This window comes from Molothrus ater, chromosome 3 (genome assembly GCF_012460135.2).
Source record: "Molothrus ater isolate BHLD 08-10-18 breed brown headed cowbird chromosome 3, BPBGC_Mater_1.1, whole genome shotgun sequence".
NCBI lineage: Eukaryota > Metazoa > Chordata > Aves > Passeriformes > Icteridae > Molothrus > Molothrus ater.
In genome coordinates, this window is record NC_050480.2 from 47,131,714 (window position 1) to 47,152,951 (window position 21,238).

At 40.1% G+C, this 21,238-nt stretch overlaps 1 protein-coding gene across 5 annotated transcripts in view; it reads right to left on the minus strand.

Annotated features, from left to right (window-relative positions):
* The window catches only part of LOC118684776 (SAM and SH3 domain-containing protein 1-like), a 535,928-nt gene that overhangs the window by 86,174 nt on the left and 428,516 nt on the right, over positions 1-21,238 (minus strand). For all 5 annotated transcript variants that reach the window (XM_036379885.2, XM_036379884.2, XM_036379888.2 and 2 more), the window contains exon 2: positions 12,114-12,242. In XM_036379885.2, coding sequence (XP_036235778.1) covers positions 12,114-12,242 — 129 coding nt within the window. The remainder of the gene's footprint in view (positions 1-12,113; positions 12,243-21,238) is intronic.

A 21,238-nucleotide genomic window follows, 5' to 3' on the forward strand; every position in this document is an offset into this window, starting at 1 on the left:
GAAAACAATAATATTTCCTGTTGCATGTAGCATGGATATAGAGTGTTTCCCACCACACTTTGCTATGCTTCCCATGAAAGTGACTTTTGGAAAAATGCCCATCTCCAACTTCATTGCAGACCTCCGATGTTCAGTATCACTCACTCAGATAAAACATCTTCCTGGCTTTCTTCTCCATTTGCTGACCGAACTATGGTCAGGAAGGTATTTCTATTTTTGTAATTTTAAAGAGCAGAAGAAATGCATTTAGGATGCAAACTCTAGGGATACTCATTTCCTTCCACTGCTCCAAATGAAGCTATAATAGAGTAGATACCTTCTGTATTCTTAGTTTTTTTCACTGAACTTCTGCAGTTCATTCTTAAACGTTAACAGTTTTAATTCCTTCTGTCATTTTGTGACGCTGAACTAAGACAGGACTAACTTCAATTTTATTCTTTTGCCCCTAAGTGTTTTCAGGTGTATAAAACACTCAAAAAATCCCAACTGTCCAACCATGAGATGACTTTCTTTTTCAATTCTTTCATTTCTCTTTTCTCATTAGTTTCATCTTGGAGCTTACAAAGTTCCAGAGCAACCTATTGTAGTGGCAGTCAGAACCTTGACTGTGGCTCAACCACTTCTCCTACAGTACCTATAATGAAAAGGTCAAAACTGCTATTCCAAATCTCCTCCTTTGACCTTGTGCCTTATCAAAGCAAGCCTCATTATGGCCAGTGACCATGACAGATTGACAGAAAAAGAGTGCACTGGTGTGTGAACACATTTCTGCCAAGAACTGGCAACCATTCTAGCTCTAACTTTTAACAGCTTATAACATTTTTTTTGTGCCTTAAAATGACAAGTTGTGCTATGTAACTGTGGGGGTTTTTTAAACTGTTATTAGTTATTATAAATTATGTTGCACTATTACAATATTCTAGTCCATGCAGACAGTTCAGGTCTCATATAAGCACAAATATCTTGCTGCCACAAGAGTGCATTACCTGTTCTCTACTCCACCTTAGTTTTCTAGTGACCTCCCAGCCTTCTAACACTTCACTCCTTACCCTTGCAAACAAGCAATGACCAAATCTCCTTGTTTCCTCTTCTGTCACCTGAGAAATGCAGAGAGGTCCCAGCTCTTGGGGCACCTGCTCCTGATGCTTTGGACTCCCTGCCCCACACTTTCTGCCCCAAAGTTGAGGCTTCTTCCTTGAGCACACACCTGTGCCTCAAAAAACCCAAAGAAAACCTACAGGAGTGGAAAAACTGAGCAAGAAGCTCTGAAGAAGGCAAGTCCAACGGCCAAAATTCACATTCACCTTTCCTTCCTCCTAATGTCCTTTCCTACCTTCAGACCAAAATTTCAGCTACAAAACTACTTAGCTTCTGTAGAAACTGTTTACTCTAGCCAAAATGTAAAACACTGAAAATAATGTATTTAATTTGTTTATCTACATGTTTTTAACAAAGTATGTTCCATGTCTAAATACGCCTTGTCATTCAGTCATGGAAAGCTTTATGAAATACTTCCATGTTACCAAATAAAAGTCTAGAGTTGATGCAATTCTTGGTGTTATTCCATTTCCACTGTTTAAAGAAAATTTGAAGAACATTAACATTTCTTAGCAAATTAAGATGACTGCTACATAACATCTGTATATATTTCAAGAGCAAATGTGAGTTTACAGGTACCACCTGCAATTCAATAGCCACAAGAAAATTAACCCACTAAGACTAAACATAACTCAGCTCAAAGGAGGAAAACCAAACAAAATTACCAAATCTGTCAAAACACTCATCCAGCCTAGCATTAAGCTAGTCTTGCTATTAACTTGAGAAGCTACTCAAAGAAAAAGAGATCACAGGAGATAACTTTTCTGCTATTGTCTGTCCTACAAACAAAACATTATCCAAACTAATTATGGAGTAAAAAATAGCAATCAAGAAAAATAAATTTGAATTTTGCTAGAGGGTGAGCATCTTAGTTCCTTTTTAGACGATCATTCTGATGTGAAGTAACCAAAACATATAAAATAATTTAAAACATATAAATGTAATTATATTATTATTTATTTTATATAAAAATGTATAATATAAAAATAAAAAGGTGTCAAAAAACCTTGGGCTAAGATTCACATTCCTACTCCATTCCTGTATAACCATGTTTAAAATATCTGAATTTTTTAACCTGCATGTGAAAAAGAAAAGATTCACAAACTTTGTGAAGATGCCTACCTGGAAGATGAGATGTTGCTATTCCCATTGCTACACCAGGAACTATTTACATATGTGAACAGGGTTGATTAACAGATAAGGTTAAGACAGAATATTAAATTGCAGAGTACTGTGCTTCAAGATAAGAGATAAGAGTTCAGATTTCCTCAGGCAGAGGGAAAAACCAAACTTTGTTTTTTTACAGCAGTGGATCAAACCACCACCTCCTACTACTTTGCACACCATGCCCTTCATTTCTCATGCTTTCCCACAGGTGCTCAAAATGAAATATCTCATTTAGGGTTTAATATGAGCATTTTTTCCAGTCCTCACCAATTGACATTATGCCAGTGAAATTAACACGCTGAAGAAATCAGGAGTCTCTTCCACAGCACCCTGTGTTTCTGTTACCCCTGCCATACGTCAGATGATTATTTCAAGTACAGGCAGGATGGTAGGAATGAGAGATGATGGCAGTCAGCTACTGACCAAGAGAGCTAGACTCTTCATCAGACCTCTACATGCCAGCTGCAAAGGGAAGTTGCCAGACCAGGAACACTTTCTAAAGAGTGTGGCACAGTTTTGAAGTACATCCTGCTTTCCTGAAGTATGGTCTAATGGACTGGATTTGAGGCTTGAGCTGCAGGTCAGCCATAGTGTCTGTCACCTGCTGGCTTCAGTGCTTCACTGGCCAGGATTTGTTTAGAGCTACACCACTGTGAATTATTAGGTTGTTCTGAGCTTACTATAAATTTCAGGTTACTCTGTTGTAAATTTAGCTACAGAGGAGGAATTAGGGAATTACACAGGTAAATCTTCATCAGCGGCTGAATCTCAGGGAGGTGAGGCCTAAATAAGGATAATGATCCTAAAATTACCAGCTTCAAAGGAAGCAACAAAGGCTAATTAATGTTTTTCAAGGGTTTTGAGGGTGGAAAGTGCTACACAAAGGAGAAATAAAACTATTTGGTGAGCTTCTGTGTGGGCTAGCAACTGAAGGCTCCAATTACGTATAGCTTTCAACAGTTAACCACATGAACAAAATAAAGCTACTCTGATGACTGACTTCCTTTTTACTTCTCATTTGTATGACTTTTAGCACCTGGCATGTGCTTCAAAACTTTAAAATCTCTCTCTTTTGTCAAAATGGACTCCAGCTACAGCTTAATCTTTGCTCAGCTACCATGATCCTGAGATTAACTCAGTTGGTTAAAGCCTGGTGCCAAAAAAAAAAAAAAAACTTCACCAAGATTGTGGGATCAATCCCTGTATGGACTGTGCACTTAAAAGTTGAACTTGATGATCCTTGTGGATCTCTTTCAACTCAGAAGACTGATCCTGTGATCTGTGGACACACCAAGACAGAAAGCTGTCAGAAGCCTGAATTGTGTGCCCCTGGGAAGGGAAGGGGAGATGGACTTCTTTCAAATACTGTTTATCAGCCTATTTTGTCTTAGAGAAAGCTTACAAATTCTGATTTTTATTTTGCTATCTTTTTATCGCCTAATTTATCTGGATGAATAAAGCCTCATATGATGAAAAGCTTGTCTATTTTTCCACATCTATAAATACTGATTTATTATGATGCTATTCCTATCATCTTTACAGCCTTAAATGCACCAGGGTACACAATTCAACTGCCACTAGTTTCACATGAATTGTAAACCAAACAATTTTACTGTGGTCTTATCACGAACTTCAACAGCAACAGGCAAAAGACACTGACATAAAGTAAAAATTACCAGTCTGTGTTTCGTAACAAGCTTATGAATTCCAAATTTTGCTAATCATTTCAAGTCTTTCTTCTTTCATTAATTTCTAATCCATAACTGATTTTATTCATCATGGCCACAAGCAATGCAAGAAATTAATCCCTCTGATAAGGAACTGAAATGGAATTCTTTTGAACATATTACCTGTTCATTTTCATATGTATATTTTTACAGGATTATTGCCTTTCCCAACTCTATTTGCTTGAAGAACCAAAGAAGCCTTAGCATCAGGGAAAAACTCGATGTAGTAATCCCAGATTACTTTGTTCCCTTTTGTAAAATGAAGCTGCAAACTAAACCATTGGGGAAAACCTAAAAACATAAATCAAGAAGGATATGACGTATAGAAGTCAGGAAGAGGGATTTCCAGCTGATAGCCGTTTCTTTTCATTATTTTGTGGAAAACAGATTGATCACTCACAGCAAAGAAATCACATCTCTTCAAACTGCTTGAGTTCTCCTTCAAACACAAAATTCACAGAGCATCTTGTTTGAAATGGAGCATTTCTCTGTGTGCTTCAGGCGACACTGCTGAAACAGGAAACCTACACAACGCTCAGAGAAGATAAAGCATGGAAAGATCAAAGGAGAGTAGCTGTGGAGCATCAGAACCTACATCATGAAGAGCAGGGGCCAGGCCAGCAGAAGAGAAAAAAAAGGAACCAGTCCCTTTGAATTCACAGATGGAGGCCTGCCTTCCTCTGGGCTTCTTTTCTGGAAGAGTGTCCTCCTGCTGCAGAGAAACAGACATTCCAAAGCACATCCAGATGTGCACCAATACTCACGATGTGTTTCTCATTCTCCTCACAACATGCTCTTGATTTATTATTGATTAAGACCTGTTTGTTTTCCCTAATGACCTGCAAGGCTGTTACAGTTCTCACAAGCGAGATTTTTCAGCTAACCTCACGACATCCATCTTGAGCAGTATTCTTACTATTCCTCGAGGACACACAGTGGTGTTTCCCTACTTGGGGTCTTAGAAGAGGCACAAGCAAGTGCTACAATTAGTTGACATTTGAAGTTGCTGCCAGCTGTCTTCAACATACATGGATGGACTGGTGAGCAGTGGCTGGGGAACCACAGAAGGAGAGCACAGAGAGGCTGCCTGGGGAGTCAAGCTGACACTATGCAAAGACAAAGAAGAGTAATCTTAATAGAAAACATTACATCTTTTCGGTTCATTCCTCTGTTGGTTTAGCTGCTATCACATCACAAAAGTCTGACACTCTTCTAACACAGCCAATACACATCGCTGTCCTCCCAGAGTAATGCCACTCAGCTGGGTATCTTGGAAATCTAGTAATATCTGAATGGTAAGTTGGGCTGCAGGGCTGCACATCACATAAACTGTTCACTACAGAGTTTAGGCAGGTTTGAGTTGATTTTGTTTGTTAGTTTTGGTTTTTCTGGTTTTGTTTTTTTTTTTTCCCCTCAGAGATGCACCTTCTAAATGACAATTTAATTTGCTCTCTTTTTAAACAATTGTATCCATTGCAATGAAATTTACCAGCATGATGCTGTACATTTCCAGTTTTGCTGTCACTTTTAAATTCTAAAGGGAGAAAGAAAAAAAAATAGATAAAGGGAGCTAAAGTTGGTCAATCAATTACTCCTTCCCTCTAGTCCTCAGGCTCCAATGAGATTAAATCACAGAGTTAATACAAATCCAGTCTGTCAGTTCCACCAGATCTGTGCCATTTCTGGCATAAAAGAAGAGCACAGTAAGAATATATTCAACTGATCTAAGATTCAATGTAAAATTCCTGCTGTATGCAAAGGGGCAAGAAAATGATTACAAATGATGTTAGAAGATTAAGAATACCTAGACAGTTATAAAGCTAAAGAGAATTTCTCCCCTCCACAATTACCAGACTGCCAGAAGTCAGTTATCTTTTCTATTTATAACATACATATTATTTTGTTTATAACAGTATTATGAGCTCAGAAAAAAACAAACAAAAACCAATTACCTTTGACAGCCTATTTTTCCTGTAACACTGATGTGATCAAAAATATTTCAGAAGACCAGAAGTGCTAAACAAAAGATCCTACTCCAAAAAAACAAGGGTCCTCCAAAAGTATGAAAGGAATATAAGGTCACCCAAATCATCACAGCTGCAAAGTCCCCTGAGTCTCCAGCCTACAAATGAACAGATTTTGCCTAAGGGATTATTCATAAATGGCCTTCCAACAAAAACAGTGGTGAGGCTGCAGGAGGTCATTAGCTTGCAGAAAGTGGAGAGATTTTTACTTAGTCTGCTGGTATTAAGTGAACTAAGAACAGTTTAAGAATAGTATTCACTTTGCTGCATATGGAACAAGCCTTGCTTTGTTTTCATGTTTAATGCTAGCTCTATGTTTTAATGCCTTTGCTGCCTTCGTCTGTGATGAGACACTAAAAATAGCCTGTCTGTTCCAGAATTTCCATTGTGTCTACCTTTAAAAAGCTCCATTAATGATGAAATGTCATTATGAACTTAAATTATAAATATAAGCCTAAAATACTGAGAGACTGAGACTGCACACACAGTAAATCTCCATTAATTATTTTCTAGGTGAATCTACTTTATGTAACTGATACTCAGGCCTAATCCCCCCTAGTTCAATCTGTACTGAGTAAAAATAAATCCACAATGATACTTCAAGTCCACACCTTCTACTGCTACTTTTTCTTCTGCGTATCTGCCCCATAAGACCTGGAGACTTGCAAAAAATTACGAAATCTTATCTGTGTTCTCCAGCTCTTTTTTTTTTTCTTTTTGTGCTGTAGATACCTTTTAAATTAAACTCAGATGTTGTTTATACTTTGGAGGGCCTCTTACAGCCAGCAAGACAAAACAAAACAGTGGGATCCTATTCCAGTGAGATGCAGAGGTGTCCTCTCAGGACTAATGATAACAGCAGCCAGTACTGAATTTGCAAAGCAGAGGTGATCATTTCATAGCAGGAATAAGCAGTCTATTCTAGGATCCTGAAATAGTAATGTATGATGTGAAGAATAGCAGACATGACTAGTGTCAGCTATAGAGTAGACACAGGCACACTCCACAAACACATTCAGCATCCCAACTCCAGCTTTGGTGGCTAACTCTCTTGAAGATTATTTAAATATACATCAATCACTGACTGCAACTGTTCTGGGTGTTTTAGTGCACTTCAGCAAAGGCTGGCTAGTTTCTCAAATAGCCTGATGATAATGCCAACCAGTAGTCCTATAACAGACAAATGCAGCTCTAAAGAGGAAAAATCATTATTATTCTATCACTCAAATTACTAATTACTCTACTTTTGCTGCTTTTCCTCCCCTTTTTCTTGCTGTACATACCATTTATATGGGATGACATTACCTACATGGTGAACTCCATCTGTAAACAAACAACTGGATGTTGAGCATCTTATAAAACCATGCACAGACAAGATGTAGGAAGACTACATTGATGTTGGAAGTAGGACAAGAAACTTATGATGGTTTTATGTTATCTTCTATTTTCTGGCTTTGCCTGTGTACATGTGCAGGTATTGTAAAAACAGGCAGGATTAGGCAAGGTAATTTTTCCAAATGAATTCATTGTACTTTATCACAGTGTATAGAGAGATTTTGAACACTTCCTCTTCTACACAATGAAATTAATTACATGAATGTGGGGAAAAAAGTATTCTACTATACCATTTAGCTTTTCAGTGGTATTAATTTTAGATAATTTGCAAGACAAAAGATGGATGCAACTTGTCAGTGCCCCAACTGTAGCTGTCAGAGTCCATCAGAAAACCTCAAGCCATTCTTTGACTTCAGGCTCATCAGCTCCAATACAGACCTCGGCAGCAGCAGTTGGCTGGCTGCTGTCAGTGATAGATGAGAACAGAATGCAGTTTGCTCTTTCATGGCTAAGTCAATGCTGTCCTGCCCTGCTGACAGGCAAGGCAAATCTGCTTTTGTCAGTAACCCATGCAGGTATGACCCCAGAGACACAAAGGAAGCAGGTCATAGAATGGTTTGTGTTGAAACACATCTTGAAGATCATCTCGTTCCAACCTCACTGCAATGGGATTGCTCAAAGCCCCATCTGACTGGCTTTGAACACTTCCAGGGATGGGGCACCCACAACTTCTCTGTTCCAGTATCTCACCCTTCACTACATGCCCTTGTAAAAAGGAGTGTGCCTCTCCAGCTCTCTTGTAGCCCCCTTTAGCTATTGGAAGGCGGCAGTGAGGTCCCCGTGGAACCTTTTCTTCTCCAGGCTGAATGAACCTAGTTCTCTCACATCTTTCCTGTGCTGGGGACCCCAGAACTGGATGCAGAGCAGAGTAGAAGGGAAGAATCACCTCCGTTGACCTCCTGGCCACACTCCTTTTGATGCAGTGCAGGGTCTGGTTGGCTTTCTGGGCTGTGAGCACACACTGCAAGTCATATCAAGTTTTTCATCCACCAGCACCATTAAAACCTTATCCCCAGGGCTGCTCTTCATTCATTCTCCTCCCAGCCTGTACCTGTGCACAGGATTGCCCCAACACATGTGCTGGACCTTGCACTTGGTTTTTTTGAATGTCATGAGGCTTCACAGGTCAATCTCTCAAGCCTGTCCAGGTAGCCCTGGATGGCATCCCTCTCCTCCAGTGTGTTGACCACTCCACTCATCAGCGAACTTGCTGAGGGTGCACTTGATCCCGCTCTCCCTGTCACCAGCAAAGATGTTAAACAGCACCAATCCAAATACTGCTCTCTAAGAAACACCACTCATCACTGATCTCCATTTGGGTATTGAGCCACTGGAGTGTGGCCAGCCAGCCAGTTCTTTATACACCTGAGCAGTTCATATGTCTAATTCATGTTTCTCCAATTTAAAGACAAGGATGTCATGTGAACAGTTAGAAAATACCATCCTCACAGAGTAACTTCTCTGGCCATAACTATATTTTAGCAGACGTCCACCTCAATATTACCGGATACATTCATTATGGGCCTGAAAATCCACTCTATCTACTCCACCTGCAGTTCTTCCTCAGCCAAAAGCCCACATGGTGTACAGGAATAGGCCAAATGCTAGGAAATGTGGGCAACTCCCATGCTGTTCACAAACATTAGTGTCCAAACCCAAGCACATTCTTCACTACAAAAACATAGGCAAAACTCCAAACACAGAAAGCACTTATCGTGTTTAGGGAGAACTAACAATCCTTGACAGCGCTGCCATTTGGAAAAATATTCTGGGTTCAGCTCCATCTGCACCCACTGTTTTGTCACAAGATATGCTGCTTTCCCAAATAATTTTACCAAGTGATTTTTTTTAAATTCAACTTCAGAGCAGGATATCTAGACTGAAATGGCCATGGTGTGATAGGAAAGGCTGGAGAGCTGATTAGAAAGTACAATGTACAATCAAGATATCAACACTTGCGCCCAAACAGCTTAAAATTATTTCAAGGGTACAGAAGCAGAAATAAACAGTTCATATTTCTGTCCTTGCAGTGGACGTGCTACAAAGGGCAATCTGGGCGAGCCGGTGCTAAATACATGTTCCTGCCAAAGCTCTGCCAACTCAGGCATGTCTTTGTTATTGCACTGCTCCTCCTGACAGGGCCTCTCTGTGCAGGGTTTACAGGATGCTTTGACTCCTGGGGTGACCTGCTCTTTCTCTTTGTTCAGAGCATTCAGTAAAAGCAGCAACCTAACCTAACCTTTTATGTTTCTGCTAAGTAATTTTATGCACTCAATACTGCATTTTCATATGCATTCAGTAACCACCACTCCAGCAAACCCCTGAAAATCTGCACTAATACGGCATGCATGTCAGCTCTGCTATATTCACTTCACTAAAGAGAGGGAGAAGACCTTTGGGGAGGGGAGGAAGAACTGATACACTGCCCACCTCCAGCTCTGGCACAACCCCACTGTTGGGAAGACAGGATGTAGCGACAGCACTGCTTTCTTCATCTGTGCTAGAAGAGCAATGTATGGCAGAGCAAGGTCAGCCTAGGCTAACAGACCCACAGTACTGGTGCATAATAATTTTGGAGCTGCATATATTTGCTATCTGGTACATTTTTTTTCTTTGCTATCATAGCACATCTGGGATGGGCATTGGGCATTTACCCCAACACTACTTCCCATTCACTATCCCCAAATGTCTGCCAATACACTGCCTTTCCTCGAGGTGTATAGAGACAAAAAACACACAAGTGACTCACTCTTCTGCTCATCACACTAAAATCACATTCTAGTCTACATGGCTATTTCCCCTTCTCTGTGTAGCTAAGTCGAGCTTGCCTGTTCATTGATGAGAGCAAGATTCAGCTGCAGTCAGCACTGTTTGGATCAATTGTTGGGCAAGTGAGCTAATATCTATAGGCTCATATGTTATCAGCAGAATTGCTATCTTATGTCTAGAAAATGTATTATAGGAGTGACAGATGTAGCAAAAATGGAGCACTAATTTAATTTTCAATTGCATTGTCTTCTCTCTGACCTGGCAGTTCAAGAAGTCATCCCTGGACAACTAGAGTAAGCAAACTCAGTATCAGAGAGGCTGAAGAGGAAACTCAGGCTGTTTTTCACACAGCCACTTTCTCTGACTACAGCTTCTCTTGAACAGAATGAATCACTTGATGGTCTGTCTTTGGTTAGCTCACATTTATTTAAACCAGCGTGAAGATCTGCACCTTTGATGTGAGTTAATTAAGCTCACATGGCTTTTTCCAGCCTGGCTTCTGCAGCTTCAGAAGTGAGGGGAGCCAAATTAGGCCCATCTGTCTATGGAAGGGGTCCTCTCCCGCCATAAGGCATACTCCATTACCCAGCACAGGAGCTGTCTTCCAAGAGCACCAGGAAAGGGGGTTTCATTGCTGCCAACAGCTACCGAGAATACCAGGCCTGCCAGGAGTGGGGGCTTTCATGAGAATCACAGTCCTGTGCCATCACTTCTCTGCACAGAAGCCTTAAGGGTCTGTCTACAAAAGAATTTCCTGCAATAGCTTTTTGTTTAACCCTTGGAACTTCTTGGCAGCAACAAATCTGCAAAAACATTTGCTTTTTTTTTTTCTATGTAAAAATAAAGAAGAAACTAACAAACTTCAGTGGGGCAGATGATGACTCCCTGCCTTGATTCTGCTGCCATTAATTGTGTAACTGAAGTTTGTAGTCTCTACAACCTCTGGAAGCCTCTCAGTTGGTATCCTGGAATCCCAAAAAGAAAGAAAGTAGCCTTAAACAATCCACATCATCAACTGTTACCAAGGCACTCTCAAGGACTTTTGCCGGAGCCCAGCAAGAAGAATTGGGAGATTCAGCTCCAAACTGTCAGAAAACACAGTTTCAAGATGATCTACTGGTATCTGTGGGGAGGTTATCAAAAAGGCATGTTTCATGAGAACAACAGACAACAGGTATAATTTGCTATGGGGAGGATCTCACAACACATTATTTAAAAATAGAAGTTCGCTATGAAGATAGCAAAGCAGTATTAACAGGTTTCTCAGAGACGGTGCAGCATCTGCATCCCTGGAGGTCTTCAAACTCAATGAGATAAAGCCCTGAGCAACCTAGTTTGAATTCAGTGTTGACACTGCTTTGAGCTGAATGCTGGATTAGGGACCTCCTCACGTCCCATCCATCCTGAAGGCTCTGTGACCCTGCATCACCTGCTACAGGTTCTATAATGTACAAAGTAATGGAAAGGAGTTGGCAGAACTGCTTACATTTGGGAGCCTGGAACCAGTATTTGCACCCTGGACTTCTGAGAAGCCCCTCTTTACACTTTGTACAGCACAACTGAAAACCTGCACAGTTTCACTGTGCTCACACTGGGATCATCTTGGAGCAAGGAAACAATGCTTTCATCAGACAGTGCCTTGCCTCTGAGAGTTGAGGATTGCAACCAAATGTATGCAAGGAAGAAATACTCTAATTAAAGAAGAAATAAGCAATGCAGACTCCAAGGCTTAACGAATCATAAAAAATACCTAGAAAAACCTAATCTGGCTAATTCCAAGCGTTTAATTGAGTTGGCTGAAACATTTGCATGTGTGAACACAACCACATACAGTTATTTCCCTGGGTAGAATTCTTCAAGCTGTAATATTGATTCTTCATCTGGAGCATGAATGGCAATTATTTGTTAATAAAGTTGTAACTGTTCTACATACCAAATCAAGGTCTTGGGAAACCCTCCTCTTGCGCAGTTCTTCCATCCTCTCACACACATCTGTGAAGCAGGTGTTATAGTAGTCTGCATACTGCTGTGCCAGATCATCAATATTTCCCAGTGACCCGTCCTACAGGGAAGACAAAGAAAACGGGTTCATCAATCTTAAAGTTCTAATTTAAAGGTAGCACCACAATTATGAAGGAAACCCCTGTCCCTGCAGCACATCAGGCTCAGGTCATCCTCTCCATCCCTATCCCAGAGCACACTAACAGCAAGAACTGCTGCAAACTGGATAACCAGAACAGCTCCTCACAATCAGGTGGAACTTTGTTAACTCCCACAGACAGAAAGAAGGCAAGGACAACAATGCAGTGGAACAACACATCCTAAGGCATTATCTGCCTCAATTCTCTCCCAGCAGCACAAGGTTCTCCCAAGCAGTGGCTCAATCTTCCAAGAGCCAGTCATTACAAACATTTCACTGATGCAACCAAGAGTAGCCTCGCTTTGTGACAATGACTAACTGCAACTAAAAGATTTCTTACCAATACACCAAACCAGCCAGACTGCAAACAATGACACTCACAAAGACACTCTGCCAGTTGGTCTTTTAAGATGTACTGGAAGCGGCAACATGGTTTGCTGAGTCCCAAATGTCTGCTTTGCAGGGTAGGATTGCTACACTGCTAATAAAACAGCAATAGCCAAAAACCTAATTGTAATAATCTGCTAATTACAGTCCAAATTCATACTTTAAAAATTATGAATTAAGAAAATAAGATCAAAACAATAAGAAAGCTGAATTTTAAGTGTCCTGAGAAACCTTTCTAAGCATCAGATATGTATGCTCCATCTGTAAAGTGAGGGGGTGGGCAGGTACAATATGCACACCCTTAAGATACATCCAAACGATGGGATGGAATAATCTTGTATCCCTACTTGTCTAACTTATGAAAGAGCATGTATATCACTGAAAGAGCATGTATATCACTGAGTGCATTCCTTAGAAGGTAACACAGATGAAAAAGATAGGCTTTCTATACCTATCCTGAGATAAGGACAAGAACACATTGCAGACTATTATTTTATTGCTGCTGTTAATATATGCACACATATAAACATAAAATGATGTCTTGATTACTAAGAAAAAGCTAAGCAAGAGAGAAATAATCTAAAAATAATTATGCTAATAATATACATAAATTGCAAAGTTGAGTTATAGCATATGAGCTAGGAGGAACTTTTAATTAGTAACCACACCTTAATGAAGCTACTGTTACTTGGAAATAAGCACGTGGTCCCACTCTCAAGGTTCTGGACTACACTGCAGACGTAGGTTTGCTCTAATAAAGTATCACTTCCAGAGACATGGAAAAAACTTTCCAGTTTAAATCAAAGTGAAAGCCTATTAAATCTCAGTCTGTGAAAACTATTTTCTACTCTTAAAGTGTAATTCCACAGGTGGAACAATTATCTCCTGAAACTTTTGCAGATTTCCCCAGAAACTTTTGCAGAGCTCACATTCCTAAAATTTAGAACAGCATTTTCTCAACACTACTGTGTTCAGTACAGGTGGAAAACAATTTGAACGTCACTTGTTGGAGCAGCAGAAGCAAAATAACTACACTAAATATATATCTACACTTTGACCCCTGCCCCCATACCTACATAATTTTTTACTATAGTTCCTATCTCTCAACCTGCCAAAGATCTCACATAAGAGATGTTTCAAGCATTAAAAGATTGGGGTCCCTATACAAATACATTTCTGGGAACTTCAGACTTTCCAGAGCTTTGGACAAACAACTTCCTGCACTGCACACAACAGTGCTACCCCTGCCTTTCTACAGGAGCCTCAGTGCTACCTACTCACAGCGGAAGCCTACACCTTCCTACAACCGCCTCCTTGACATCCATCACTTCTCAACAAGCTGGGGAGGAAACTTGGACTCTTTGACTGTGCCACGAGTTCCACAAGTTTCCCTGTGCCACTGGACACTCCTCTGGTAGCTGAGGGTGTGCTTTCTGGTCCTACATTTAAACACTCAGTAGGAATAACCAGGAGTGCACTGCTGGAGAAAAAAATGAACGCCAAACTGAAGAAGCAACCCCAAAACTTAACCTTCATTTGCTCACTTTTGTGGGCATTAAGGGAGCCTGTATGACTTCCAAAGAGACGATGTGACATCTGAATCCCAGCCATACAATCATAACAAACATCACTCTCAAGGTTTATCAAAAATTCTCACTTTGGAATATCTTCCCCAGCCAGAGTCTGTTTATTCTTTGATAAGCTTTGCCAGTTAAGAATATTCAAGTTGGAAAGAGTCATGATATAAGAGCAACACCAGGAAGCATCATCTTATTAGAACATGAAAACTGCGTATCAGTCCATCTCCTCTCACAACTCTGGAAATCATACATTCCACAAAGTTAACCTGCTCTAAAAATACCCACAATTTTCAGAGGTAATTCACAACTTTGAAATTGCCTGAAATTCCCCAAATCCAATAATATCATGTGAACTTTAACCTAGCTGAGGGCCATTCAGAGCTGAGGATCTCAGCACGCTCCAGTGCTCCTCCCCACACCTCCTCAGACACGTGGTCATGGACCATTTGCAGGATAGCAATGGCACTGCCAGTGGATCAAACACAGCCAAACAAGTGCTCATTTTTTGCTTGTGCTGGCGTGCAGTTCACTGTGCTATTTTTAAAGGTAGCCTCCAAAAGACTGAAGGCCTCTGACTGTCCCTAGAACAAAATTAGCTTGACTGCAGCACCCCAATTAAAGCCTGCAGAAGGTGGGTGGCCCCACTGCCAGCAAGCACATGGCTGCAAAGAAAGGCCTATTCACAAGTGACCAGTCCACCAGTGCCACCGTGTCCAGAGGAACAGAGCTGCGGGTATCACCCTGCCTGACTAACAGCAGGGATTGCTGGCAGTGCTCAGGGCTTGCATGAGGAAGGCTATGCTGCAAATGAAAACAAGCTTGATGTCCAGAAAAAGATGAAGGAACAGAAAAAAACCCACAATATGTTAGAACATACAGCTGACATAGAACAGACAGCTTGGCACACATGCTCATTACAGCCCTGCCACATGCTTTTGCTGGGGTCCAGACCGAGGGCAGCTACAGCTTTATGCAGTTGCCATCCCACAAGAGGCTGCATGCATCCTCCTTACTAGATGTGGAGAGCATTGGTGTTTGAAGCCCCATAGCTTCAAAATTAGAACAAAACCACAAACGTTTGCATTTGGACCTCAACTTGCCAGAAAGGTACAGTGGAAAATGCTGATTGAAGGATTTGTGTCTGTGGCCATGAGTTGCTTTTATGAGTTTATGTATGCAGGCAATGCAGAGAGCATTGGATTTGTCAAAAGAAATAAAGATACATAAGTCATCCCAAGACAAAGACAGCTAGCATCTCATGACCTGCAGCATCCACTCATGATTTCATGTAAGTAAATGTCATAACTTAACAAAGGATTGTATATTTGATTTATATGACCTCAAATTTGACCCCTACATAGAGTTATCTCCATCATCCTCCTTTATTCTTCAAGCACTACCAAAACCATGGCAAAACTTAGAAAAGAGAAGATGCTTCATTCTTCTATTGCACAAATAATGGCCAAGACCTATTTTAGGTATCATCAAACCACAAGTATAACTCATCTGAAAAACCATGACATTTTGTCTGCTCTTTAAATTGACCCCCCACAATGTTTCCAAATAATTCTAAACTGTCTCACACAAAATAACCAGCAGTGTACTTTGCAATTCTATTTTGGCTTTGAGTCTTTAAAAATATTCATATGCAAAACATTAGCTCCACCTTGATAAGTCATGCATTCCCTTACAAACAGAGTCAAAGGAATAGCTGGAGATGTTTTTAAAGATCTCTAGAATTATTAATAAAATAGAAGACTAAAAGCATAACTCAAAATATTTTAAAAAATATTTCACTCTGATGCACAAAGAGTAAGATCCAGCAGCAATTTTCATATGTTTACACAAATGTGGAGTCCCATTTTAGTTTCACAGGTAGGAAAAAGCACACAGTTATTTGATGTAAAAAATAACAAGCCAATGCAATATATATTAAGCCTTCAGTAACGTACCACTATGTCCCATTTTGATATAGATGGGCATATTGATATTTGAGACAGCTTATGTGAGCAATGAAAAAATATATAGCTTTCAAATTCGTTCTTACCAATATATCTGCATTTCAGAAGCCTCTGAAATGCTCTGAACTGTCAGTAACACTTTTAAAAACAAAACCTCATAATAAACTCTGTTATTTTGTTACAAATTTAACAGTTAAAGCACTAACACGAAGAGTATTTTACACCAGTTGTGTTTATTACCATGCGAACTGCAATGTTCCCGCTATATAATCCCACAGATCTTTCTGATGGAAAAAAAATTGTGAGTAATACAAATACTGAGCAGGAAAACCATTCCTCAAACACTTCATTGGTAAGAAGTTACAACACGTTTCCCCTAAGACTTCACTACAGCACAGACTCTTCCACAAAATAGTTTAATAGCCAGGAAAATACACAAATCTTTATTTACAAAGGGTTAAATGTAAAATGAAGATTTAATAGCCTAATGAAAACAGAAGTTCTCTCAGATTTCTATTTTCAGCTGTGATGCGCTGATTCCTAAATTTCCATTTTATAATGTATGCACGCAACATTTTTTGGCATCATAAAACACAGAGCAAAATGATGAATTGCCCTGAAATTCCCAGAGAATTAGTTCTGATATGCATGTGAATACCAAAGGAATCCACTGGGATTCCTGCTAATGGAGTGACTACAAAGAAAAGTTGGAATGATTTGGCACTTATTATAAAGTTAGAATTTATTGGTCACTGCTCATCAGTTAGTTTAACGCCTTGGCAGAATCCTCTGTATTTTACATCTGAAAGAGTAAAAGAGAAAAGTGTTTTGCTAGAGAGCTCTGCTGGCTGTAAAATTAAGTAAAAATATATTCATAGTTTAATAGTATAATAAAATAAAAACACTAATAGCTAAGGAGGAATAACAGACTTTGCTAAGTAACAAATATATTTGATGAACCTGCCGAAATATTAGGCACTAGCAGAGCAGGCATACTTTCTGCATAAATTTCTATGCAGGACTAGATTTTTAGAAAAATCTTCCAAAAATACAACTACTTTACTCTGTACTTTTCTGTCTCAGAATCTGAAAAATATGTTACAAAGCAGCATATTCCGGCATATCCTCCTCGGCAGATATTAGGAATGTCAGGAAAAAGGTCTTGATTACTGGATGTATGTGCTCACTCTCCCAGCCCCTGGGTAAAATTCACATAACTGCATGAATCTCAGAAATGCAGAAAGATGTGGATGCTACAAGCCTGTTTGTTCAGCGAGACAGATGGGTCTCCATCTGCACATGGCAATGCAGGTTACAGCACACAATGCAACTAGACAAGTTCAAAACTTAAAAGCCACTGCAGCTATGGCCACAGCATATGCATAATCTGGGATCTTAGGAATAGGTCAGAAACTGGAAGACAATCTGACTTTTCTTCCTAATAAGATATGAATGAATGTGGAAATGGCACTGGTGAAGAGAAGGTGCTATTTCACAACACACAGCAATCAGGCCCTGACAAAGGCACATTTTTTGACCTTTACAAGCTAAGATGAGAAAAATCCATTTCCATGCCTGAAACACAGGACTACTGTGTGGAGAGTTACTGTAAACATTAGCAGTTTATTTCTGGCAGTTAGATTTTAACAGGGACGCCTACTAAAAATTTGTGGAACATGACCTTGCATTTCAATAATACCTTTGGTTTGGATAGCTCGAAGAAGTACATTAATGAAAGCCAGAATGTGGGCCAGAGCAAACAGGCTTGTTTGGGGAGGGGAGACGGGCAAGAGGGGGGAGGGACAAAAAAGCAGTGAAATGAGAACATCCGTAGGAAAATATATTTGTGCCTAATAAACGCAAGGAATGATCGGATTTTCATTTGACTAAGATGCCACTCCTTTTTAGATATTTTTACTAATCATAAGAGCTCATAAAAGCTCTAGAAATTTTGCATCCTTCCCTAAATGACATTGGTCTCATGGCAGAACTCCTGCATTCCAAAATATACTAATACCTGAATTCAGGCTGCACTTGATAAACCTGAGACACAGTATTCCAGGCTCCTTCACAGTTCTTTCTAAGGAGGCAGATTGAAATCAGATCCAAACCTTTTCCAAACACAAGAGTTAAAGCTGCATCCATCTCTCTGGCTAGAGCTTACGTCTCAGTTTACTACAGTAACACACAGTGAGGATCGGCATCTCTAGGAAAACCTGCAGAGCTCCAGTATAATTCTGTTGCTCATTTCTGGCCCTCTTGCTACCAAGGTATTTCTGCTAGGAATAGGGCTGATGTTTTGCCTTCTGGCACAGCTTCAAAATGCTTGCATTGAAAATGAACCCAACAAGCTGCTTGAGAAATACTCCTTTCTATTCCTAGGGCTCAGCAAGGACAATCTTCCATTCAGCAGAGTTAATAATTCTACTATCCATGCAATGATAGGTTCAAAGCCTGTCTTGACAGTCAGCAGGGTCAGAAATGTGAGTGAGACAGAAGTGCAAGGCCAGGCAGCCAGCACTTCCCTTGATATTCAGAAGAAAGCATAAAATACTCAGTGTACAAGTCATGACATTTTTATATTGAGAACAGCTATTTTTGAGGATGCTGAAAACTTGTCATGGTTCCCTTGACCTCTCTATAGCCAGACACTGCGAGAACAAAAAGAACATACAGACCAGACTGATTCAATAGTCTTTCCATTAATTTTTATGGCATCTGAGGGTTGAGTCATGAAACTATGTGGCTTTACAGACAGTTACAAAAATAGATGTGATACTACTGTGTCAAGCTCTCTGCAGCATGGTTAAAAGACTTATAGATTCTGTACAATAAGCAGAAAGCACAATGGTATACTTTGATATCAAAGATTTTGCAGCAGTTATCTGAAATAACTAATACAACCCACCAAGTTCAGAGCACAGTCACTCTAGACCCAAATAATCATATTAAACCACAGAGTTTTCCAAGTTTTTTTTTCCATATATATATATATATATATACACACACATAAAACTTAGCCCTATCTTTAGATCAAAAACCCCTCTTACTCTTTTCAAAATTCTGAAATTAAAGTGTTTCCTTTACCAGTAGCACCACAGTTTTTTCCACCCCCTTCTTTTTACTGTAAAGCCCCAAAGTCTTTGTCAAGAAGGTATAACAAAGCATCTCTGGAAAAAACATTCTGAATGTGATTTCTCCTTTTCCTTCTGTAAATTAAAATAAATTTAAAAGCACACTACTGGGATCCCTCTCTGCGGGTCGCAACAAGGAAGTCCTCTATGGAAAAAATAAAAATATATGAATGCTAACAAAAAAGTTGCATCTATGCAAATGTACATTCCAACATACGTAAAAATTTGGTATTTATCACAAGTAGAACCAGGTCTTGACAGACAAGAATATATGCAAATTTTATTCATGACAGTCAGTTGAAAGCACCCTTAATGTCCAGCTTCCCTAATAACCGTATATTATCCTCTGTCCTCCTTTCCCTGAGGAGCTCTGCACTAAGCTCACCAAAATGTAACTCAAAACCCTTGTCTACTCTGATACCTAAAAGGCCACCATCATCCACCAGACTGGTCATCAGTCAGCTACAAGTTGTCATTGGCAGCTTGTAAAGCAGAACAAGTTTAAGCCATGTAATAGCTGCACCTGACATCACCTCTCATTAGTTTTTTCTCCCTTGCTCTCACTGCCTCCTCCTTTTGCACACTCTGCTGAGACTTTTTCTCACATTAGGTGAAAATTTGTCACTTCATGTGCACCAGATACAGTGGGTTCTAGCCTGAGACTTGGAGCAGAAACAAATGGTACACAAAAGAATAGCAAGGGTTAAGAAATGTACATATATCTGATAAAAATACCATTAAGGAGATGGAGGTGAATTTCCTGTTTCAGATTTGGGAAATTTAGCATATATTACGGGGGTGGCTTCATGTCTGAGATAAGTTACTGTCTAATGAAATAGATAGGCAAAAGGCAAACATCTCAAGTAGATGTTGAAATAAATATTTCAGGGAGTTAGCCATATCAGCTGCAATAGTGAAGGAAGTCTCATTAAAGTTCTTTTCCTTATATTTAGTAGTAGCACAGTATGACAAATCCAAATCTTCTGTGATAAATGGGACTATATAACTGAGGTGTAAGTAATCATTAAAAGAGTAGCCTGAAAAAATCTAAACAAAAAACATGTAAAAAAATATTTGGATATTTAAAGGCAAAACAAACTGAGTAGTCAACAGTATCTCAGGTCAAGTGTGTAATCTCAGCAAGTCTTGTTTACAGTATTTCCCCAAGGTGTTAAAGTTGCTCAGAGAAAGCAAACTTTGGTAATGGTTATGTGCTAGTTTCACTAACAAAACTACTTTTCAAGTGTCAAGGCAGGAGAGAATGACTGCCTTTAAATTGAACTGTGCAACGCTTTTCCCCTGGACAGTTTGGCAGAAGGAGGGCATACCTTGTCCAGGAAAAAAGTTCACTCAAAAAAACTTCTCATCCTTCTTTCTCTGTTCCCCCTGCCCTCCCCCTTGCCTCTTCATTGTACTATTGTGCACTCCTTGCTGCTTTACTTTGAGATCCAGGCCCAGGATCCTGGGCAGGTCCCTATGGACAGCAGTTTCCCCCAGGAGTACTGGCTTTGGAGATGCACCAAAAAAGAGGAACACTCCATGCCTTCCCTCGTTTCTTACCATTCCAGCAGCTAAATCCTGCATGGGACCTTCCCCTCAACCACAACTACTGAGAGGCAGAGAGCACAGTCCTCTCCCACTCTGCAGCACTGGGAAAGTCCAGCAGGGATGCAGTCGTCTGCTCCACGTTTCTCATGGCTGGATGAGCCCATTACCTCATCTGCACTTACAGGGCAAGAGCTACAGGGCAGCATGCACCTTGCATCATCACCCAGCTCGGCAGTGACAGTCCCAGCCTTCAGAAATGCTGCTCTTAGGAAGCTGGGTGTGACAGCAAGCACAATTACTTACTCCCA